At 34.0% G+C, this 26,275-nt stretch overlaps 1 protein-coding gene across 19 annotated transcripts in view; it reads right to left on the bottom strand.

The window, feature by feature from the left end:
* The window catches only part of TCF12 (transcription factor 12), a 382,195-nt gene that overhangs the window by 35,341 nt on the left and 320,579 nt on the right, over window positions 1-26,275 (bottom strand). For 13 of the 19 annotated variants that reach the window (XM_033851719.2, XM_033851720.2, XM_033851721.2 and 10 more), the window contains 5 exons: window positions 12,783-12,888; window positions 11,612-11,751; window positions 11,188-11,332; window positions 10,464-10,528; window positions 2,360-2,438 (listed from right to left, as the gene is read on the bottom strand). In XM_033851719.2, the coding sequence (XP_033707610.1) occupies window positions 2,360-2,438; window positions 10,464-10,528; window positions 11,188-11,332; window positions 11,612-11,751; window positions 12,783-12,888 (535 nt within the window). Of the gene's footprint in view, window positions 1-2,359; window positions 2,439-10,463; window positions 10,529-11,187; window positions 11,333-11,611; window positions 11,752-12,782; window positions 12,889-23,750; window positions 24,212-26,275 lie in introns of those variants that run through there. The other 6 variants (XM_073801056.1, XM_073801058.1, XM_033851730.2 and 3 more) reach the window with 5 other exon arrangements.

Raw genomic sequence — 26,275 nt, 5'->3', positions numbered from 1 at the left:
AAGGAAGAGGGCAAGTGTAGAGCACACATAGTGGGTAGGAATTTTTACTCTAGATGATAGGCTCCTGCCACACAAGGTACAAAATAATTTGTACATTATTATATAGGAGCTCTGGTTTGCTCTTTTTCATTTTTCCTTCAACTGTGAATACTTTATCGCCCATTGCTTTCCTTTTTTCCTCCTCCCTTTCCATGTCTGCTCTGCCACCCTGGGGTGTGTGTGTATGTGGGGGTGGTTATAAGAAGAAAACACTAGATACAGGAGATGAGACACAGAGATGCACCTGTATAAAATCAGTCTTTGATGCCATTTCAACAGGAATATATGAAAATATTTTTCTTTGAGTATGATTGCAGAACTGAAAAAAGAAGCCTATTAATACCTTCATTACACAATTTAACCTTTCACAGATCTTCATTAATCAGCTGAATTAAAGGTGGAAAGAGGATATCATCCACTAAACATCAAATAAAAATGGAGAAGGGAAGGGTAAGCTGGGACAAAGTGAGAGAGTGGAATTGACATATATACACTACCAAATGTAAAACCGATAGCTAATGGGAAGCAGCCGCATTGCATAGGGAGATCAGCTCGGTGCTTTGTGACCACCTAGAGGGGTGGGATAGGGAGGGTGGGAGGGAGACACAAGAGGGAGGGGATATGGGGATATATGTATACGTATAGCTGATTCACTTCGTTATAAAGCAAAAACTAACACATCATTGTAAAGCAATTATACTCAAATAAAGATGTTAAAAAAATAAATAAACAAATTCCAAAAAAAAAAAAAAGGAGGAGGAAATGTGAGATTTTACTTTGGACCATTATTTTTTGAAAAATGTCTAAGTTTCTGATTCTTCATTTTACTGATGTCCCTGCATAGATGCTGAGCTCCTCTGCTGCCTGCCTTCCCAACCAGTGTTAATGGAAACCAAGGACACTTTTATCTTACTGGGCTGGGCAGAGGAGAAGAGGCAGTGGGAACATACAGTAAGGGCCAATATAGCTACCTGAGATGAGAAAGTGAAACAGGCTGTGGCAAAAATGACACTGATAATTTTAGTAAAACTCTGCCAAGAGGGTGAGTATGGTTAAAGTTACATCATTCTTCCTGTAATTTCATCCCTCTGTTAAACAACAACTTTAAGTCAATGGGTCTTTCATAGTCCTGTCTATGTGGGGAACAGCTGTTCAGCTTTTACTAGACAGCTGAAGCCATGGTGTCTGAGAAAGTGGCAGAACCCACTAATAGCTGAAAGCAGCTGCCAGCAGTTCATCATTTCCACACTGGAATGCTTCTTAGCAGAGTCACAAGGCTAAATCACAGAGCACAGGTGATAGCCAGGGCCCTGATACACCAGAGCCTTGATTTTCAGAAACCCTGAACAATGCAAAAAGGCTTCACAGCAACAACAACAACGCCACATGGACTGAACTAGTGACTTTGATCAGGAATAGAGAATCATTTCTGAGGTCAATTGTTGGAGGAAAATGGCAATTTTTACACAGTTGTCTAATGTCTTTTCCTTAGAACTAATACATTTCTTCTTTAGCATGGTTTTTCTCCAAACACTGCTCAGGAAACACATTCCAAGTTCTATAGCTTAACAGATCAGATCCAAGCATCTTCTTGTAATTTGATTTATTCCTAATAAATCAAAAAACTCCTATTTACAATAATAATAGTTGTATCTCAACAAATTTATAGTGTAGGATAGTATCTGGAACTTGTTAAAACTACTGTAAAGAAAAACAGGAAAAAAGCAATGCAAATCTGAACACTTATTTAACTCCACTAACAATATTCATACACATTCACAAAGAGTTCTTTTCTTTAGCCAAAAAACCCTACATTATCCCCAAGAATTTATATATATATATGAAATAATAACTCAGTGGACTTAAAAATAAAGACAAACTAGTGCAGAGTTTTTCATTTGAGTCTTATACATGGTACGTGGAAAATACAGAGAATAAGGAAGAAGTTATATATACTTCTAAATAGGTTATTTTATTTTCTATGTTAGCTTATCAAAATTTTTGATTCATCTCCTTCTCTATATTTTACCTTCATCCCAATTGCTTAGCCTTATTTTTTATCCTGTTATAATAATTGTTCTTAGAAATTATCACAAATTATTTTAAGAATCAGAGAAGATATGAACAAATAATTCAAACAGGAAATACTTCAATATTCTCCAAAATGAACTCAGGAGAAGGCTCTGTTTACATGTTTTCTCAGGATAGAAATGATTTTTTTGGTGTGAGTTTTTACTATATTTTATTGAAAAATAAACTTCAAATATTTCCAAGTAGCCCTATGCATGTTATCAAGTAGTTAGATAAAACAAAAGCCTACCTGTGAGAGGTGAGGGTGATCCAACTGGTGTTGACGGATTTGATGGAAAACTACTGCTGGTATGGTCAGGAGAATAAATCTAACCAGAAAACAAAAGATATGCACATATCAGTGTGACAAAAGCAAAAATATAAATCTATTTGCATGGAGTTATTTCTATAATCTAAGCTGCCACCCTTAAGCCTCAGAGTGAAAAACTGTTTAATCAATTTTAGAACTATTCCATTGCATAAAGGCTATAGAAGCCCCAGTTTTAAAACTCGGATTAAAAAGTATCATATATATTCTAATATGAGAGGAATAAATAGATCATACCTATTTCTTTATTATCCTAGTTGAAAGTAATTTAAATTTCTAATTGCTAGAACAAAAAAGAGAAGTGATAAAAGAGAAGTGACTATAAAGTCAAGTCTGATAAACAATCTTTCTAGAATATACCATCTAAATAAATTTTATTCATTAAAAATAATCTTAGGAAACTGTTACCTTTTGAAGAGAAAAGTCCTAAAAATTGTTTTAAAAGTCAAAGAAAGTGATTTTTAAAAATAGTTACCCCTTATTTCTTTTAGAAAGTTGTTTGAGTAACTACATTTTTGCCAAATTTAGCTCCTAATGTTGTGTGAGTGTTGTAAAAAAATCAAACTTGTTTTCAAAGGATATTTTGTCACCCTTGGAGAAAGTGAAAAAACCCTGAAAGTTCTTAAAAAAATGTTCCCCAAATAATCTGTGGACTTTACCTCCTAAGAGGTAACATATCTGGATGCATAAATTTTGGTATTTTGGCTAAAGGTTTTGTTGCAACACTTTATATTTATTTCATATTGCTAAAAAAAATAGTGACAGAAATTCATTCAAGTTTACATAATTAACCATTAAACATTTAAAAAGTCTCTTTAATCCACGCACCAACGGTTCCTAGGAACTCCTCTCTAGGACAATCCCATTCCTATAACAGGCATCATAAATCACCTTCACATCTCAGCACTCAGGGCAGACAAATCAACTTATTTGGAGAAACTGTGGTCAAATATTTTAAATAGGAAAACTACTTGTGGGTGCAAAGTGTCATCCAATAGAAATAATCTTGCTCTGAGTAAGTTTAGAGCTCTAATAAATTTAAAGAGGCCCAAATTATGGCATATATGGGGTCTCAGCACTGGTTTTACAGACAGTATAATACGTTGAAAAAGTCAGATACTAGGACAGGCTCACGTAAAACAAAATTCCACAGGTCACAATCATCAAACATTAACAGCTTTCATTTTTTTTTTAAAAAAGAAGATAGCACCAATTAAATTGTAAGCATTGACTACAAATGAGTATATCTATACCAATTTGTATGATGTTACTAAATGGTAACTGGAAATCCCTTTACACACCAACTCTTTCCAAAGAGCCAGATCTAAAAGTTGTATATTCAGGTTGGAAAGTCATTTCATTTTATTAAAAATTTTTTTTGCCACGCCAGGCAGCTTGCGGGATTATACTTCTCCGACCAGGGACTGAACCCAGACCCCCAGCAGTGGAAGTGCCGAGTCCCAACCACTGGACCGCCAGGGAATTCCCAGGTTGGAGAGTCATTTTAGAAAAGCACAGTTATCAAGAAGACTTCAAAAAACTTTATGGGAAGACTTAGTAATAGGGAAGTAGTATGCTATAACATCAGTGTTGTTGGTCTTAAAGTTGTCAAAGTTGTTACCTTTTAAAAGTTGTCACTTTTCACACCTGTGAAAATTAGCTAAAGGTCACATTTTGGTTCCTAATGGCTTGCATACATACAGTGATTTATTTCAACCATAAGTAAGTTAGATAACGTCACCGAACTTCAACAAAAACATATCTCAACATACCCTTTTATTTTTGTAAATCACTATTTCTCATGTTTATGATTCAAATAATTATAACTTTTATGAACAACTGATGCTAACATATGAAATATGTCTTGACTATAATACTGGTAAGGGAGGGAAGGGTTGATAACACTGATGGTGGGTGGCTGAGGAGTGAAAGAAGTTCCATTTCCATGCAAAACTTTGATTATCATAAACTAGACTAACTTGCTGACTTTCAATTTCCTTGACCATATGAATTAATCGCATGAAAGCACTGGAGAAACAGCATTCCCTGTGTATCATACCTCCCGCTTTGTTTTCTTCATACTGCTTACATTAATCCCTAATTGCCTAAATTTGTTTACTTGTTTATCATATGTCTCTTTCACCCTTTTCCCTAATGAAATGCATGTTCCAGAAGAGCAAGGACTTGGTCTTATTCAGACCAATGTGAATTACACAGCATCTGCAGTAGCTTCCGATTCTACAACAGTGCTGGTAAATAAATACTTGCTTAAAGAATGAATGATATCTTCCTTGAAAGAAGTTAGCATTTGGGTATCCCTTTTAAATCCTTGGATGTATAATTTTTACCCAGGCTCCTTCTCTCTTTTACTCTCTTATACAGTTCACTTAATGTAGGTTTTCCAAGAGCTCCAGTCTCAGTTTTCTTTTCTATTTACCTGTGTTTCCTCTCTTTGTAATACCATTCTTTATAAAGTATCAACTATGACATCCATGTGAATGACTCCTAAGTTGACACCGCTATCCTCCTACTGGTTGCTGGACCTCTCCATCTGAGCATATCTTTCTTTCATCTCAAGCTCAGTATGTCCAAACCCAAACTTTGCATCACTGCCCCAAGCTTCCCACCCTTCCCATCTCTACTGTTCTGTTTCCTCTATCTCAGTTAGCACCAGTATTCTCCTGGTCACCAAAACCACTCTCACTCTCCCCTCCTTTCTCCTGCTCCTCCACTCTTCCCACCATAGACACCAATGCTCACAATTCTCTATAATGTTTATGGGATGGGCATACATCATTCTCACTGCCATTACACTACCTTAAACTTTTACTAGAACTTATGGCTGGACTATTTAAGTCTTTATATTTTTAGTTACTCCCCGCTCCTTTCATCCCATACATAATTGACTGAGCTATTGTCCTCAACCAGTTTTGAACAAATGCCATATAGCACTTCCTGTTGTCTACTAAATAAAACAGAATGACATTTGACGTATTCCATTATCTGGTTACAAAAATATCTTTCTACCTTATAACCTACATAAAGCATTATATCAAACAAAATATTTTTTTCATTTTCTGAACACAGCTTGTCCTTGCAAAAGCCTTGTTTCTTAACTTCTCCCTGATGGAATTCTGTAACACATCAAAGCCCAGCTCAAATGTAACCTCCCCACTTACACTCATTTTCACTTCCCTTATATTCTTAGTGTAACCTGTTACTTCTCTTTGGTATTTTACTTCACACTATGCTCTATGTTACCATTTTTCTATCTTCTCTCCTTGACTGTAAGCTCTTTGAAAGCAGGGACCTTATACTCTTCAACACTGAATTCATCATTGTCACTGTTTTGCACAAGTAGGTGCTGAATATTAAAAAAAAAAAAACTTGAGCGATTAAATTGCACATGAAATTCGCTACAATATTTTTTGATAAAAAAGCAGAATTCAGTAAGTAGCAGTTTATCTCAGCATTTATAAAGTGGGGTTCAGTAACAGTAATACCCAGGGGAGAAAAAGATACTATTATAAAGATGAATTCATTTACAAATCAATTTTACGGTATAAGCTTTGAGAACAACAATATGGTAAGGTTCCAATATTTCTGAGAATTAGTGTTGATGTACTAAGCTGTCCATACCACAACATTAGGCAGGTATGGGCTTTTGAGGATATAAGCAGGCTATCAACCCTTATTTTCCCTGATAACTCTGCCATTACAGCGAAATAATCCCTAAGCACGTGAAGGACTGGTGACAACTTCCTTATCTCAAAGAGGAAGTTTATACTTTAGAGTCATTTTCCAATGACTACCTTGCAATGACTAAGCAAAATGATGTCATGTATAAAGTGGGTGTGGGCTCCTAAAAATCACTGTGAAAACAGGAGAAGCAGTACCAAAAGCATATCAACATATAATTTCTGGTGTTTTTATCAAAAGCACCTTCTCCATTTGTATAATAAAAGGTATTTTCTCCACTCACTCATCACATTCCCTGGTTCTATTTTGCCCTAAATTAAAGTGATGACAGACAGAATTGTTACTAATACTTTTCCTGAACTGACAGATAGCCTGGCAAATTACAGGACTTTTTCTTGTCCCTTTTACTTTCATAAAAAGAACATGTATGTGGGAAGGGAGCAACAACATTAAAACAGCAGAATAATACAGCCTTTTAGATCACAGATCATGTCATTAAACTTCACTTCTGCAAATTTATTCTATTACCAAATGACATACAAACTATACTTATTCTATAGAAACTGTTGTGCTACTTTAAGAAATTCTAAACATAAGGCTTTATTTGACAAAGAGCATTCTAAATCAGGAATACATTACTTTTTGTACTTTCTGACCTTAAAGAACCCCTAACATAGATGTTTCAAAGAAAAAAAAGAGAAGGAAAAAAAATCAGTTACTTAAAAAATGGGGATGGGAGTGATTTAGAATCTAGAGCCTAAACACAAAGTAAGAACTCATTCTACATGCAGTCCATGGTCCTCATACTGTTAAGTGACCAATGATGAATAACTCCCAATACCTTCTGCCAGGCTTAAACGGTAATATGCCTCATTTTACTGCAACAAATGAGGCTCCTCCTCCTATCAGTCATGGTCTATTCCAATCAGCAGGGTGCCAATAAGCCAGAAGCTAATGAAAAGGGCTTCAGACAAAAAAGAAACAATGGAGTGCTCCCAAGCCCAACCTTGGAACTGCAAGCCCAATTTTTTAAACACTACAGTGCACATTTCAGTTAATCTTTATTATGCTAATGTTATTGAGTCTAAGGAACAAAGAAACTTATTTCATGAATTACTTTTAAACATCAACTTCCCTGAATTTTCTTTTCTTTTGTTAGAGACTACTGACCATTTAACTATCTAGATTAAAACATACACACACATACACATACACAATACACACACATACACATACTCTCTCCCTTTCCTTTGCTCTGAGGTAGAAATCAAAACATAAATTATCACAAAGAAGTCTGATATAATCAACAAAGTTCAACAGTCTTCTTGTTTGATCTCCTCTAAATTAAAGACCAAGTGTTTTGATATGGTATTAGGCACTGAAATAAACCAGATGTTTCTTCTCTATATAACTCTCCACGGGCACAATCTTAAAGGGTTATTGTCTGGCAGACGTTCAGGGAAACACAGAAATGGCACGAATATCCAGATTCTCCTTTCCCTCTATCTACCCCAGTTTATTATCTAAACTAATGCATAATCCATAGGGCTTTGGGAACTTTGTGTAAATACTTTCATGTACAATTCTCTTTCTAGCTATCCTGAGATTAAGACCACAATTATCCAGGCTTAAACCTAAAATAAAGGAACCTTTGCGAATGTATTATCTGGCCTTACATGTTTAATCACCCAGTATTCTGTGTGCTTTTTAATACATAAACTGAAGAACAAAGGTTGTAACCTCTGTTTCACACATGAAAGACCATCTAAGACATATATCAGACATTTGGGGAGCTATTAGAAATAACTTCTAATGACAATAGCATGGCATTTCTCCATCTAAACCTAGATGCTGTATTTAAAATGTCACATTCTATAGAACTTAAAATTTCAAATACTCATGGTCACCATTTCCAAAGATCTGTAATACCTAACATCAAATTCTGAGACGCATGTCAGACTCTCAAATGTAATCCTCATAAAATTCCTTCTCCTCATCTCTTCTAATCCTTCCTATCCCCAATGTAATTTTTTGTCTGTTTTTCAGGACATTCTAGGAGCACTAAAGTGAATGTGAGTTTGTAATGGAAGTTAGAGAAAGAATGTGTTTGGGGGAGGTGTCTGGTGCAGAGTGGGGCAGGAGATGGATTGAAGGAAGGGATCTGAAGTGTGCAGACTATGGCATGCAGTGATGGAGCAGATGGAATGCATCACCATCAGCTATGACAGAAATGATTTATGGAATGACCTGGCTGCTCCTGCCTAGTAACAACACAGGATGACAGAGCTGAGTTTCCATGACAACCAAAGCCCACCCACTAACTAGATTAAACATTCTCCCCTGGCTTCCACTCACACTGAATTTAGATCTTCTTTTCCAAATGCCAATTGGTTTAGCTAGTATGTTGGTCGTAATATGGCAGAATAGTCAAGGACTTGAACGGTAACTGAAAAGGAGCTTGGAGGACCACTGACAACATCACAAATTCCTGCCTGCCTATCTGCCAAGGATCCTTTATGGAAGTCTTCCTTGAATAAAATAAACAAAAACTTTTGAGAAAAAAGCCCCTGAAATGCAGGTTATACTTTTTTAAGTTGCTTAGTATCGAAAGTTCAAATGTTACTTGTCTTTCTACCTGTGAAGTATCTGCTACTGGATTCTTACAGAATCAGCAGAAGGAACTGGCAAGTCAATCAAATACCTGGGAGGCACTCATTTAATATTATAGAATAATTTTCTTCCAAAGTAGGTCGTTTACATCATGTGGAGTGAGTCCAGAATAAGTGAGACCACTCCCTTTAATCCTCATCAACACCTTGTAAAATAACAGTCACTGTACCACTGTCTTTCTGGAAGTGAAGCTAGTTAGATCAGATCTAATCTAATATCTAGGCTTTACCTTTCCTAGCCTGGTGATCCCTAGGGCAAGTTACTTAATCTTTCTGAGCCAAAGTTACTTAACCTTTTAAACCTTAGTTCCTCATCTGTAACGTGGGAATAATAATGCCAACCTCACAGGGCTTTCTTGAGGATTAAATGAAACGACGCATGTAAATGCTTAGTATAGTGCCTAGCACCTAGTAAGCATACAAATTACAGATGATATTTTTGTGGGTTTTGTTATCATCATCATCATTTTTGTCATATGATGCAAGACTGAATTCAACAAACATTTACTGAGCTCTATTTTGTGTGAGCCACCACTATGTGGTAGATGAATTTGACTTGGCTTCATTTCTCAAGAAACGTGTACTGCTCTAGAGTAACATTTATTTACAGAAACCATTCACAAAGAGGTTTATCTCTTTAAATTTCAACAGCTGCTTCCTACTACTCACACATTAAGTGGTCTGCCTTTCCCATGAACAGCAGCAAATGTGTTTGACAGAGTTAACTGCACTTCATAGTAAGACATAAGTAAGACAACTCTAAAAATTCTGAGAGGCATATCACTCAGGAGGAAAAAAGGAAGGAAGAAAAAGCCTAAGGAGAAACTTTAGAAAATACAAAGCAGAAGTACCTCTTAAATAATTAGATTTGGAATCTTTATGGACTACCGGTAAATGTTCTCCCAAAAGAGTGGATTTTGTTTCAATGTTTTAAGGATCATATATATTAAAACCGATCACTGCCTTTATTAAAGCAATTCATTGCTTTGTCATTAACATTCTGGTGTGATGTAAACTACTTGCTGAGGAAAATACTATGGGATTCCTTCAAATTAGTTTTACTCATTTTAGCGTGGGTTCTTCAATGAATCTGTTTTTTTCCTTTTTGGAAAGGCTCTCATCTCCTATGTCTTAAATGAATCAGCAGCAGATGCTTATTCTTTCCTTTAAAAAAAATATATAAAATACCTTCCATGTTAGAAAAAAATCCTTATAAAAGCACTTCCTTCTCTGGATCAGAAGAATAACTGAGTTATGTTTCTTGGTTCCACTTGACTTATTTTAATGGGCAACTCACAAAGTATATGTTTAAAACTAATAAACAGATTTAACTATTAACCTCAGTAATCTGTGCTTTAGATTTCAAAATGCCCAAATTTCTTTTTCTTTTCCCTACATCTGTTGCATTAAGACAAAAACAGATATTTAAATGGAAAGTAGAAGGACAGTTCTTGTGGGAATAGGGTGGGAAAGTGTTCTTGTGAATTATTTTAAGGGCAGCACAAATCAATACAAACCGAAAATAGCTCTAAATGAGTAATGAAGTGGTCCTGTTATAACTACACCCTTTAACTATGACGCATACTGCCCACAAAATCTAACCACTGCATTCAGCAGTGTAAAAATCATTCAGCAAAATATGTAAATTCAATACTTACAGATGCCAAAGCTTTTCCAAGTGCATCACCTGTCTGTGAGCTTCCAGCAGCATTTCCTCTGGTTCCTGAATATTTCAAAGAGGAAAACAAATTAAGAAGTTTAGCAGGCAAGGAGGCATGCTTTTTTAGCACTCTGCCATTATTTCAATGGTGTTCTCCATTGTTGTTGCACATCTGTCACAATAAACCTGCAAATACTCTGCATGTGTTGTATTTAGTAAGCTAAAGTAAAGGTGGGTTCCTTACCAGTTTGTACATTAATGAAAATCAGAAAGTTTCTTTTCCTCCTTTCTTTCATTTTTAAACTCAATACTAAAAAATACGTTGAGTCAAAAGGTACAAATTTCCAGTTATAAGTAAGTACTGGGGATGTACATGATAAATATAACTAACACTGCTGTATGTCATTTAGGAAAGTTAAGAGAGTAATCAAGGGTTATCACAAAGAAAAAAAAATTTTCTATTGCTTTAATTTTGTGTCTGTATAAGATAATGAATGCTCACTAAACTTATTGTGATAATCATTTCATGATGTATTTAAGTCAAATCATTACACTGTACACCTTACACTTATACAGCACTATATGTCAATGGTGTATCTCGATAAAGCTGGAAAAAAATATGAAAAGAACAAAAATATATATATATGTATTCAAAAATATGAGATTCACTATAAATCGCCAAATTCAGTTTTAGGGAGTTTTGCCAACCTAAAAAAGCTCACCTAGGATGCTATCTGATCCATTGATGGGAGGGGTGTGTGAGGCAGCAACATAAGGTGAACTGCTGGTACTGGCACGGTGGAAGCTGGACATTGGTGGAAGACTTGTGTTTATGTCTGTTGGTGAAACTGAGTGTGGAGGATAACTCTAAAGAAAGGGGGAAAGAGACATGATCTATTAAATATATTTTCTGAATAATATGCACATATAACTGGGCAACTACTATAACAGGTTAAAAAGAACATCATAAATTAGCAGCTGAAGAGCACTACTCTTGTCATTTACTTTTTCAAAAGGCATGAAGTAAGCCTAGAAGTATTTCAAAATTCAGAAGTTTTGGCAGAATCAAATCTTACACTTGTAATCCAAAAGAAACACAAGTGAGGACAAAGTGTTGCTGCACCCTAGTCATGTGTTACAGCCTACCAAGCGGTCATGTGAATGAAGGCTGCCATAACTACTGGATTGAGACATGTGGGAAGTGGAGGTCCCCAGAATTCCACCAAAACCAGGCTGGCTCATCCCATTTGATGAACTCCAAAGGTCAGAAGAATTGTGGGTCCCATCTAAGACAAAAAGAGAAATATAAAATTTTCCTTAGCCAATATTTTTCTTTTATTTTGATGATGCTATAAAAATTCAAAGGGTACCCTCCAGATAGGTTTTTCTTCCCCTTTCCAACCTAGTCTTACATCTAGTTTTCTTCCCTCCAAACTGTATAGTTACTATGTTAAATGAAGGAAAAAAGCTTTATAGTTAGAGGGAGAAAAAGTAATTGAAACTGTAGTAGGCAGGTCATTATAAAAATCCTCACAAGACCTAAATTCATATCAGGGAGGACAATAAAAATTCCAAATCTGGAGATAGGTTGGATTTAACTTTTGGTTAAATGGTATACCCATATACAAAAAGTTCTTAATCTATAAGCAATGTATATTATACCAAACATTCTTAAACTAGAATAAAGAAGTTTCTCTTACAGAGAACCTAAGTAATGGATAATGACTATATTATAGTCAGCCTTCAAAAGAAATGTGTTAGCAATGACTTCACTCACCAATGTAAAGTCAAGGAACCATTTATGTAGTAATTTATTGCTCCCATAGTCCAAAACCACAGAAGACCAAATAAAAATGATTTGCTAACAAGAATGAAAGGAAGTGCAACACTTTTTCTCTCTTAAAGTCTTATTCTGTTCTATGATATTCACTTTTTATTTGCACTGATAATTCTAGGGGTGATATGAATCTGTAATTTAAACAAGAAACTAAAATTGTTAATAGCTTTTATACATTTAAATCCTAAAATGAGAAAGAGCAGCTTTACTCACTTTTCTCAACTGAAGTCCTTTATAAATTCAATCAATATTAGATGGGCACTCCGATGCTTCGCTGAGTAATCCAACTACATTGCAGTCAGCAATAATTAGCAATAGGAAACTTTAAAACTAAATTTTAATTTGCTTCAGCCAAACATATCTAGATAAAAAATGTCTGAACTTCTATACAGATATTCTCTTTCCTCACAACTTTAAAATATTAGCTAATATACAAGAGAGAACTGTTGTAGTACTTGACAACTATTTGGCAGTACTTACCTTGCATAAAGAAAGTGCTTGCAAACATACTGGTTGGTGGCTTGGGAGATGGATAACTAGGAGATTCACGGTTGAAGTCATCTGAATTTGGGGATGGTGCATATACCTTAAAATTAAACAGGAAATTTAATTAAAATGTAAATGACTGTCATACCACTTATGTAAAATGTGTTACATTTCCTGAAGGGCCTAAAAAGGCCTATCCAATATCTAAAAAGGCCTACCACAAATCCAAACAAACGGCCTAAATCCTCATAAATAACGTCTAACTTGGATATTATCTACCTGTTTGTTTTTAGCTGATTACTAGAGAAAAAACTATTCTAAATATCCCTGTAATGCATCTTTGTGTGACAATTACATCAGGTGGTTGAATAAAGTCACAAATGTTGACTTTGCTTACAAAACACAAATCCATATAGGCTCACGATTCAAAATGTGATAGTGGAAACTAATGTCTTTTGAATACAGCATGAAATAAAATTTGTTTTATTTTATGAATTTGTTCATAAAATCCATTCTTTTCACTGTTACAAGATTTATCAAAATCAAAATGAGTTAGACTAAATGTTACTATTCTTTATGACTATTAAAAGTTAACTGTGAAAGGCACAACACAATTGTTCAGAAACTTCCTTAACTTAGTAGGGTTGGCAAAATTAAACCAAGTTCTGCTCAGGGGTTTTAATTCTTTAATTTCAAGTAGATTTTCAAGTCTGGCACAGCTTTCAGGAAAGGCTCATTTAATCTGTCAGAGCAGTATTAATTTCCTGTGGTAAACCTTTGCTTCAGATAAACAAAGTATGAACATTTTGAATTGGCAAATGGCCAACTCTGTCATTTCTCTGGAAAACTAAATGGGCATCCAAATAACTGTAATAATCAAAACATGATCAAACCATTCTCATGATGACTACTGAAACCAAGAAGGAAGACAAGTAAGTAACACTTAAGGTGATACATGGTCTGTTAAAGTAAAAGTAAACCAGGAGTCAGGAAGAATGGAAAGGTGTCCTACTGTGAGCAGTGTATGAAACGTATTTCTTTTGTTTAGTCTGATAAGGGTACAACTATTAAATTTTAATCCAAGATAAAAATTCAAAGTGTTCACTTAACGTGGAAAAAAGTAACTAGCTCAATAAAATTATGGGAGGATGCGTAAAAAAAAGCATCCACATATTTTTTGCATAAGCACAGAAGATTTCTGGAATTACACGTAAGAAACTTAATGGTTACACCTCTGGACTTATAACTGGGGAGGAAGACGTTTGCTTTATGCCTTTCCACACAGTTTGATATTTTTATCAAGTATACATTCCTATGCACTAATAAAAAAGTGGAGGAAGCACACACAGATTAAAATGGGAGCCAATTTTTTATTTACATAAACTGTCATTTATTCTTTCTCTGAGGCATTAACTAACTGTAAAGATTCCTGGCAAATTACCTAACCTTCTGAGGCTCAATTTCCTCATTTGTAAGATGGTGCTAACATTACCTGCATGGGGGGGCAGGGGTTGATGGGAAGATTAGATGAGATAATACACACAAAATGTTTAGGGAATTCCCTGGCGGTCCAATGGTTAGGACTCTGCCCTCTTAATGATGAAGAAACAGGTTTGATCCCTGGTTGGGGAACTAAGATCCCACAAGCCGTGCGGCCAAAACAAAACAAAACAACCTCCCCCCAAAACAAACAAAAAAACAAACAAAACCCACAAAAACAACCTGGATTCCTCAAGATGGCTAAGGCGCACAGAAGGCTCGAAAATGTTTAGCATGGTAACCACTCACTACGTATTAGCTAATAATATCTTTCTAATTCTTATTAAGAGCAGTTACACTGCTACATATTGTGCCTGTTTAGTACTCAAACTGCTATTTCTTATAGTTTTTGTCTGACATCATCCTACTTATATACAGTTCACCCTAGATAAAAGGTTAAAAAGTCAATTTTTAGTCTTCTTGCTAGCCATGCTACTATAAGCACAGGTGTGTCTTTTTAATGGACTGCCTTTCAGGTTAGTTTCCTACTTCTTATATCCCAGAGCAGAAAACACACACTTGTGGTACCTGAAAAGTTTGGGACAAGATATATTCCTAAGAATTACCCAGAAGGATCCTAGATAGGAGATTATGCATTATACATATTAAACATATTTTTCTAGTTCGGTGCTATGACATAAAGACAGAGTTAGAATGAAAGAACTGGATATACACAAATGTGTTTGCAATGTATTAGATAGGCTGATAGGCAGGAAAAGTTTTCAGGAAAGGAATTTTGTACTTTTTTCTTTTAATCAAGTTTCAGCATCAAAATTTAGCTTTAGCTAGATGTCCTCTGTCCCCTTTATAATATACAGATTTTTCCCAAACTATGCTGAAACCACAAACAACAAAAACGAGATGTAGAAAGAAAATACAAATGAGAATAAAATTTAGAAGACAGCATTAGAACATGTTTTTGTCACAAATGCTTATTTATCAGTGTATACCATCACTGATCTGAAAGTATACAATATAAAGTTCTCTAATTCTATCTAGCTTTTAGATTGAAACAGTATGTAAACCTCCCAATGATACTTATGAAAAACTCCAGTTTTGATGTGTCATTTCACACAAAAAATCTACATAATTTGTCAGTTAAAATTTATATATAATCTCCCAATATATATTTCTTTATCCTTATTTCTATTCAATTCACTATATTCCATACAAGATAAACTTACACTTTAAAAATTTTTAAATGTATGCAATTATAAAAGCAAAGAACTTCTGCTGATTTACAAAAGAACTTTTGCTGACTTTACTGATTTACAAATCGCTGTAAATAAAGGAGAATATGCTGATCAGATAATGGTTAATTGATGACTATCATGGAAAGCAAGAAAACCAAGATAAAACACATGAAGAAGAGGCTTGCCTGCTTGCCTACTCGTATGTAAAAATTTTGAAGCTGTATTGAGAACACAGGGCTCATTTTAGGGCAAAGTTGTTTTTAATGTTAGTCTCTATAAATAGACTTTGAAAAAGATAAATGGACTTTTAAAGAATAGATCTTATAAATGAAAATGGCAAAAACTCTAAATTACTATAAGTTTATCATTTATTTACTAACATAAGTTCAAAGTTTTTATCATGATAAAAATGTTTTGAAAACCATGGTTCTCAAAGAGGCCCATCTAACAGCATTTCTAACACACGACAAAAAACTTTACTTTTGGTATCTTAACCATAGCTTGCAAAAACATAGATGCAATGTTATGAAGCAGCAGTTGTGCCAGTTGCGATTTTTCAGATCAAAGAGTTCTTGCGGCAAAGCACAACTGATGTGGTCTCAAAGACTTTATTAACTCCAGATGTAGGAAAATAGTCAGCCAATTCCACAAAAAGAGCAAGTCTCTTTTAGTTACAATCAGTACTGGCCACAAATTAAAACCAGACTGCTTATGTCATCTGATCACCTGCACATAGATGCCAGTTTTTTCCTAGTTAATGATCTAATCACACATTTAAATCTTAAATATGATTTTGTATCATAACAAACAAAATTAAGAGAAAGGAATATGTGTGCTTAAGGTGATTAAAATCTACCAGGAGTCACACTATTTTAAAAAGAAACAGAAAAAGTACAATTAAGTAATTTAAGATGTTCTATTGAAATGTGGTAATTAGAAATTTTCTTTAGAATTCTAGCCTCCATTTCAGAATGTCAGGTTCAAAGTAGGTATCATGTGGGAATGTCCTTCTTTCTCAAGTACTTAATTTTTCTCCTCCAGGAATGGAAAAGAGAGAAATTTTGAGTGTTGGGTGAACAGAACCATAACATTTACCTCAACTTAAACGAATATAACTGAAAATCTAACAGATACCTCTCCTTTCATTGTTAAGTATGTTTGAAAAGAATAAATTCACAGTAATATCTCTACTGTCCTCATCCCATCAACCCAAACTTACTTTTTAAGAGTGACAGAGTACTTCAGGGATGAATATTTACATTACTCTATACAGTGATTACACAATTATCCTTGGAATGTTTTAGCTCATAAAACCAATTGGAGTCAAGTTAGCAAAAACATTCCTTTTTTTCCTGCTTGGGTGATTCAGTTTAGTCATATGGATCACCCCAATTCAGGGCAGTCCACTCTGTTTAGCTTTAGAGGCTGGAGGTGTGCACTGTGCTCTTGATTTCAGTGCATCCTTCCTGTAATTAATATTGGAAACATCTCTGCAAGGCAGAAAGGCATGATTTTCTGACAGTTGTTCAGCAAAGATGAAAAAAAGTAGAAGCTTCTGCTAAAAAGATATTTTTTTCTTTTTATCTTATCACATCCAGTGATGAATTAAAAGATGATGCCATTCCCTATGCTTTTAAAAATAGATCCAAAGCCTGTGTGGTACCCGATATCTTTAAATGTTCTAAATGATGAGGAAATGAATTGGGAAATTTCTTTAGTATGTGACAATAGCTCGCTAGATATCTTAATTAAGATACACTTCCACAGAAAATGAGAGGAATGCTTTAGACGGGCACTGTCCAATAGGTTTCTGTAATAATGGAAATGTTCTGTATCTGAAAAGACAGTAATGTACCTTTGTCTGTACAATACAGGAGATACATGTGACTACTGAACACTTGAGATGTGGACAGTACAAGTGAGAAACTGAATTTTTAATTTTAATTTAATTAATTTAAATAGTCATTTGTGGCTACAGGTTACTATATTGAACAATACAGGATGAAATCACATATTGAACAATACAGGATGAAATCACTCTTCCTTACCCACGAGTTTAAAATTAGATAAATTATTTTGAAAGAAATATTCTAGGAGTCTCATAAACTCCAAAGGCTATGAAACGAAAACCAAAACTCTTAAACATTTTGGGAACACCTTTATCTAATTTGGAAAGAAGAAAGACGGAGAAGCTTATAAATTTTCCTGAACATGCTCTAACACAGAAATTATTACCGATATTTCATTATGTTTAGGCTTCTATTAGCGCTTTTGTCAAGATGGTTTGACTAGCAGTTCTCTTTAAGTTCCAATATGTTAAATACCATTAAACACTTTAATGCTAACATTAAACCTCCAATGTGTGAAAAGTTTATGCTAATAGCATAAATCATCTCCAGCATAATCTTTATCAACTTACCAAAATAATAAAGCAAAACAAAATCATTTGGCTAATTTACCCTACCATCATAATTTTAAAATAAAAATGTGATACTATATTCAGGAGCATACACTTAATTTATCTCATTTTATGTAACTATATTTTGTATTAAGCAATAAAAATTTTTCAAGATCTAGCTGAGTATCTAAAACCTGACAACTAACAAACAAACAAAACAGTTCAGGTCACTGGAAAAAAAGAAAACCCCAACCCAACTCAAATTCTAGCTTTAAAATCTAATTAAACCTCTGGGCCACTGATTTTAAAAGTAGGTACATTTAAGGGTCAACACTCAAAAACTAAGAAAGAAAAACTAGGTAATTATTATAAGAATTTTTTAGTTACTGCTGGTCAACCTATGCAAGTTTCATACACAATAATATACATAAACAGTTTCCTTCTACCGCTGCATTTTGTGGGACCTGAATTTACTAAAAAGAGGCTGCTTAAAAAAGAGTAAGTAAAATTTCTGCTTTAAATAATTGGACTCATTGAGATAAGAGTGCTAAGTAAGTAAGAGTTAAAGAAATTTTAGATTAAGAAATTTAACTAAATTTAAATTTAAATTTAACTAAAAGTTAAAGAAATTTCCTAAAAACTATTCCCTATTGATTTTTCTGATCATTTTGGATCCACTGTTTTCTATACATACTGACCTTATGCATAAACTTAGAGAAAAAGCATATCTTTAACATAAATGTCAAAATCTTAAAGTTTCTGAAATTCAGGGCTTCCCACTTTCCTGGTTCTTTCTTTAATCAAAATTAAAACCAGCACAACCCAAAAGAAAAAGACATTTAAAAATTTAAGTACATGAAATAGCAGTCTAATTTAAGAATCTCCTAATATCCAAGAATATTTAAACAAATGACAGATTTGATAAATATCTCAATGTTTTCAGTATTTTAATATTACATAAATGTAGTAAATTTTGCCGTAAAGTCCAACCTACTACTCAAGTTTTTATGGTAATTCCAAGCCTATGGGGGGGGAGGAATATTTATATAGCTCCAGTACTAAATACTGTAAGAACTGAAACCAAAAGGCATCATAAAGCAAAATGTCTGAAGTAGGACTAACTAAGGGACACACAAGCTATCCATGAAAGATTCTTTTCATCTAATTAGTTAGCCTGATAAAAACACAACTGAAATTTCTGTAAAAGGCATAAATATATGTTCATATTTTCAACACTCATAAATAAAAGGACCAATATCTTTTCCCAAGAATTTCCGGAGAGCGATTTGGGGTGAATTAATGTAAAATTTCCTTTCTAACAACGATAAGAAAAAGAATTCTAGCTTTCAGTACAAAGCAGCTTAAAATCAATTACTACTGCTGCTGTCTAAAAAGTATAGTTGAGTAATAGTGATTTTCATGTGTGAGAATTTCTTCTTAGGTAAGTCAAACACATTTTAATTAATCTTAACATCACTGGGCGTATTTTATCAGTTCTTTATTGTAACCAGTATCATTTTTATAATAAGCACAAATTTTTTTCCTGAGAGATAAACCATGGAATTTTTAAGGGACTGGGTTTGAAACTTGTATGCTAGGATAATGTACTGAACAAATCAATGAGTGTCACTTCTTCGCTATCTACATTTTAAAAATATTTAGACCCAACAATACAGCACCTGATCCCTTTCTTCAATATGTTCATGAGCTAGTGGAAAGGAACATAAATTTCCTTCTAAAAGATTAATAAACCTGACCCGTGACAACATATTCTCCTGGCAGAGGCTTAACTTCCTGGTATTTGTGTTCACTTGAATCAAGAAAAAAAGACCTTCTTGGATTCATATCTAGAATATCGTCTCATACATTTTTGATAAAGGGAAAAAAAATCAAAGCAGATTTAAGCTAAACTCCTTGTCATCCAACGTCTTTAGCATTCTGACTTCAGAGAATGCTTAAATGACTTCATGTTTTCCTCATCATACAAATGTTAGATTTAACCCTACTGGGCCCATAGCCAGCCTGGAAATTCGAGTTAATTAATTATATACTTTCCTCTCTCATGTTAATTAGCAGTAAATCCCCAACGGAACAGAAATGTAGCTCTATATACTCTCATATTGGTTTCTGTGCTTTTATTAACTGAAAATGTTTATCTGAAAAATAAATCTTAGAAGTATTTACAACGCAATTTTAGCTACTTGCTGCTCTAATTCTTATGATAATACAAATTATGTGGGGAGGCAGGTGCCAAAACCATGGCTATACCAATTTTCACTACTACGGGTTCTATTAGAAGAGGCCTTCTAATTTCCTGCATTTAAAAACATATCTAGGATAGTTTTAAGTTCTTCATCTTAAATAGAAACTAGTAAAAAGCTGCTTGACTGACCATATCAATTAGTATTCATAAAATTGTAAGTCTGATCATACATGCAAAACATATTTATTTGTAAGAATGGCCTAGTGTTTTTCTCAGTGACATTTTCTTTCCAACGGAGTACTTTGATACAACCAGTAGTAAGGATAAGTGAAATCTGGCCCTCTGCTATGGAGACTAGTTTACTTGTCCTTGGATGATAGAAAAGAGAAAACCTGCTCTTAGGAGACAGACCTGGGTTCAGTTCTGGCCTCAATATTTAACTAGCAGGGTGGGGCTTAAACAAGTTACCTAACTTCCCAGCACCAATTTTTCCTTACTTATAAAAGGAGGCTAGTAACAGCTAAATGACAGAGTGGTTATGAGAATTAAATGAGGTAAACATAAAGTCCCCAGCGTAGTTCCTGACACAGAGTAGCCCTTATGATCATGTTAGTTCCTGTCTCTTCTTTCCCAGATTCCATACAAAGAAGGTGAATATTCAAAATGTGTTTCTAAGCTTGAGTTTTAAAACTTGGATTTCTGTGTTGTCTCTAATAATAAAATAATCCTCTGAAATAATGAAAAGAGCATCATGCCTGTACTTGCTGCAATTTTTATACCTGGAACACTTTATAGCATCTTCAGTTCAAGGCCTAGAAAATGGAGGCTGATGAGATAGGTGAAGAGAACAGGAATCCTCTCCTCCCAAAACTTTCCTTCCTTTACCTCTAAGACTTTCTACCTTTCGGCATAAAGGACACAATTGAGTCATATCAATGAGAAAACTGAGTGCAGGCCAAGTTCTTTATAAGTAAGGAATCTCAGAAATCCATTATTCCTTGCTATTTTTCAAAGTTCAAAAAAATAGATAATATTCAAAGTGATTTTAAGTCCCCTATTTATCATAAACACATATTAATATCTTATAACATGGCACATAATACAGCTACACAAAAGCTACATGTGATATAAAGCATTAACCCCTTCTCTTTTCTGATAGTGGGGAAAACAGGGTTAACATTTTTGCCTTTTTGCCTTTTCTTTTCTGCACATAGATGCCCAAGCCTCTTATATTTCCAACAGTACAATACGGCCACATAATCTTAAATAACAAAATATGAAAAGGCTCTTCTCTTATTAATCTCTTTTTTCCTAGAGTCTGTTCAGTCTATTTATTAAATTACCCCAAGCATCCTTAAATATATGGAAATCAACTTGAAAATTTAAAAATAAAAACCGGAAAAAAAAAAAGGAAAGCATTTTCTTTAAGGCCAGTATCACTCAGGATTTCTCACTCTTTCATAATACCCGTAAAAGGATCTTAAAAATGAAATCAAAATATTAATATTCAAAATATAAATCTGTCCTATCATCTTAAGATAAATTGATAAAATGGAGTTAAAGAGTGAGCTTAAATTTAACCGGTTCATTATGAGAATTATACAAAAATTCTATAACTCAAGTGAGGAAATACATTTCACTTAGACTCTGGCAACGTTAAAGTGCTACTTTTTACTATAAAGCATTGATGGGCAGACATTTCCCAATATATACAAAGATGAAGTATTTACCATAGTCTTTGGATAATATAATTACATACTATACGATTTTCTTATTGAAGAGTTAGAACAATAATAAACTAGATGTGGTAAAAGTAAAACACATATAAGACTAAGGGCTTATGATACAGAGGACTAAGAAAATATATCATCCTTTACGCATTTTTCAAGAACATAAAAGTCACCTTTGACCTATATCAAGCACAGGCTATCAACTTTCAGGCTACACTTTTCTAACATACCAGCCATGTCATCTACCGTAAGCCTGGAAATACTTAATACGATCAAAGCTGTTCCCCACCCCTCCACCCCTAAATGTAGAACAAAGAGAAATGCTGTAATAGAGTGATCTGTGCTCTTGAAAGAATAAAATCTAAACTCAATCTGAGTTATAGTCTCTCTGCTTCAGGGGTCCTGTATGATTAATTTTACTAAACTTGCACACACACCATTTTCAAACAGACTATTTCACTTAGAATAGGACATAAAAGAAAAAATTTTCACATTTGAAAGACAGTTGCCAAGGAAATTACATAGAGATCAAGTTATTTCACTTATACCACCCATCTAAACCTACCTCTCACATTCTCCAAAGCTCTGTTTATATGGCTAGTGTGAACACATACTTTTTAATGAGTTTAAGGATATTTTGGCTTGATTGTCATCTAGTAAGAAAGCTTACTGAAAAGTTAAGAACCAAATGCTAACGAAGTCCAAAGAGGCCTTACCAAAGCAGTCAGAGAATGAAAAAGTGCTTTCATTAGTTCTCACGTACACTGGTTAAAGTCATATGCTACTTTAAAACATTTTCAAGTGATAAAAAGGGAAGGGACCAACATAACTGACTGTATACCTATTTTAGGAAAATGTGATTCATTTTTTTTATAACTTCAAACATTAACATTAAAAATGCCTCTACTCCTGACCAAAAAAAATTGCTCAAGTCATTTATGTATTTAATAAAACACCTGAGCTAATACATTGTTTTGGAAAAATTGAGGAGGAAAATACTGTATTCCTGACATAAACCCAAGATTGCTATTCACTAGTATAACATTTTTATGTTTATCAACTATCTTATAAAGATAAGTCCTATTGAATATTCCAGAAGTTCACCTTCTTTTTAGAATACACAAAATCCTCTGACTTAAAGATATTTTTGTAGAAACATACTAAGTAATTAATACAGAGTAATTAATTTAAAAAACAGAGAAGTTTTACTTAGCAACACAGAAAGGTATTATTTTAAAACATCTAACCATGTGCTATAAATCGACCAGAAATACATTCTTTGGAAAATGTATAAATGCACTCTTTGAAAAATAGTGATTTATTTTATGAATCTGTACAGGGTCAAAATTCTAGTTTGATTGGAAACAGATGGTATCTGAGTAAAGTCAGGCTCCGGACCTGAAACTCCAAACAGGAAATACGGCCCTCACTAGCTGACTGCTTCCCTAATCATTCCCAGAGCTTCATACTTGTTATTTTTATGAATATCTAAGATGACTTTCATCTTTCCCTTCTATCTACAAAGCATCAAGTAATCTTCCCTCTTTCTCTCTCTCTGTTATATATGTATTTTACATGTAGATTATATGTTTACAATATAAGAAAACATTAAAACTAATGTACTTTCAAGCTCATTACTAGTAAAGACATCAGGCATTAAAAAAATATCCCACAAATTCAAGTTTATTTTCTATATTATTTTAAAAATAAAAGCCAAAAACTATTGAGTAACCGTGTCAAAGACAACTTTGCTAACCATACTTACAAAGAAACATACAATCTTAACGTATTACAGAATATGATAAAACAAAACCTCACAGGTTTTAGTAAAAAGTAATTAATCTACCCTCCTTTCCCTTAAACCAGTTAGAAGCTATCTGAACAAAGAAAAAGACTTACCGTTTTTCCATTGTAGTAATACATCAAAGAATTGCTGCCCATTCCAGGGACAGGATAAGCACAATACATGTTGATTTTGAAAATGTTACTGTTTGCAGCTAATGCACTCAGCTTCTCTCCAAGACATACATCCACACAGCCAAACAGAGTTAAGTCTTCAGCACTATGCATCCACACATGATCTACTCAAAAGGAACTTATGCAAAATAGGACTGAACCAACTCACGGAGCAGAGAGGGAGGGTTTGTGCTGTAAGTAACCTCTTTCAATCTCTATCAAGTCCTCACACTGGTGGAGGATACCAATAAGACAAATTCTGGAATTTTAAAAAAATACAAGTCACAAGTGCTAAATAATAAAAAGTGATACAGTGTCTTGGAGATAAATAGCCCAAGGAATTATTAATATTGTCATATATATAGTATATATGTCTCTTACAAAGAAAGACAAACTGACAGATCTGCTAACCTATTTTTAGTTTAAATTAGAGCACTTGTAGCAGGGAAACCTAGCTTGCTACACCTCTAGCAACATTACCATCTGGCATGGCCTACAGTTGCTTCTAACGATGATAAACACATGATCAAGCAATCAGGAATTGGAAACACTGAATCATGTGTAACAAGAAGGATCTAAACAGTTAAGCCTTGTACAAAGTCACTTCCTGGAGAAAGCGGACCTGTCATGTAAGTACCTCTAAACTAGCTAGAACAAACCATGATTTTTTATGTTATAAAAACGGTATGGAAAGAAATTTGAAAGGAACACATTTCATGAAAAAGCTCATTCCAACAATTCAAAAAATTATCTTGAAAATAAATGATGTTTTTAAAACATAGTATTTAATATAGGTTTTCAATTATAAAGCTCCTTAAATTCCTCACTCATAACACCAATTAAAAGTTTATAATGGACTGCACTTTCCTAGAATATGTACTAAGCAATTCGATAATTAAAAAGAAAAAACAAACAAGGTTTTGTTTTCCCTTACATAAAAATATGAAAGGCTGGTATGTATAGACAAAATGTGCACTGTAGCTAATAAACTAAAAAAGATTTCTTGGAAGTCTTTCCTCCAAGTGCATTATAGTTCTTAACTAACACTTAATATATTCATATTTTTATGTTAATGTTCAAATTTCTCAAAAAGGAAAACTAATCAGTGTGGGAATAAACATCTCATAGATTTAAAAAATTCATTATACTTAGAAGTCAAAAGGTCTTAGACGTTGTTTTGCCAATACTTTGTTTCTCACACACAAACATATTTCATTATTTTAAAAAATTTCAATTTGTCTTTTGGTGTGGATTCTAACCCAGAAAAACAGAATAGCAACTTTTCTTTCCTCTCATTTCCCCCCATGAAAACCTCTTTGTACTATCTCTTCTCCCTGTGCCTTGCAGGTTCTCACAAAACTGTTAATCAGAGGACAGCTCACAAGCTGCAAAAAAGGGACACATCACTTTTTTAAAGGCACCTTTCATGAAGCAGAACTGCTCTAAGGGAATATTCTAGGAATATTCTATAAGGGACCCCCAAACCCACCATTTTTATGAAAAGTATTGATTAAAATATAACAATAAAATCAAATAAGACAATAAGGCCAGCTAAGTTCATAATGTTTTAAAAGCTTATGGTGTTGGAATAACAATAAAACCTCCCCACATTCTCCAGATATAGAAAAGGCTAAGCAGCAGCTGCAAAAGAACATCACTGTACAGCAGACCATTAAAATGCCAGTCTGCAGAGTGGCTTGTAACTTCCTCCCTCCTGAGAGACCACAAAGACCCATTTCAATCCTTAGAGAACTGTGTAAAAAGCGTTGACTTACAATTAACAATGCCATGCCTTAAAACCATTCAAGTAAATTTTAGTCTTTTATAGACATAGTCTCTCTCTGACAGAACAGCTTAAAAAAAAAAAAAAGGAAAATCAACCATCCAAAATAAAGTTTCCTTTTTTCCTTAATGAATAAAAAAAAACCCAAAAACTTACTTTTAAAATAGAAATTTAGGGGACTGGGGGAGAAGGGCAGCCACAAAGCACTTCAACATTTTCTTCCTACAATCAGTAGGAGGCTCAGCTTCAACCTGAGAAAACTTTTATATATTGATTTTAAAAAATCCACCTACAGTAGTTAGGCTTGTTTCTTTGGGGCTTGCCAGAAAAGAGAGAGTACTATGATGTTTGTTAAAACAAACAGCATAATGTAAATCCAACTATGCAATCTTGGCTATTAAAGCACAATGAAAATTTGAGTATTTCATTAACAGTTCTTTATTTTAGAGGCAACTATATGGTATTCTGAAAGTAATAAACAAATATCCAAGTTTAAAAAGTTCAGAGTAAAACCAGACAGCATAATACTCTTTTACTGTTCTAAAGCAGTTTATTAAGGAACTGGATAAGACTTGCTATTAAACCTGAAACCTGAACTTTGAAACATAATAGTTTCTAAGCAGAGCTGAGTAATTAATTAAAAGCTTTTGCTTCTACTTTTCATTCCTCCTCTCAGAAACACAGA

The sequence above is a fragment of the Tursiops truncatus genome, chromosome 2, assembly GCF_011762595.2.
Source record: "Tursiops truncatus isolate mTurTru1 chromosome 2, mTurTru1.mat.Y, whole genome shotgun sequence".
NCBI lineage: Eukaryota > Metazoa > Chordata > Mammalia > Artiodactyla > Delphinidae > Tursiops > Tursiops truncatus.
This window is presented reverse-complemented; position numbering and strand designations above follow the sequence as displayed.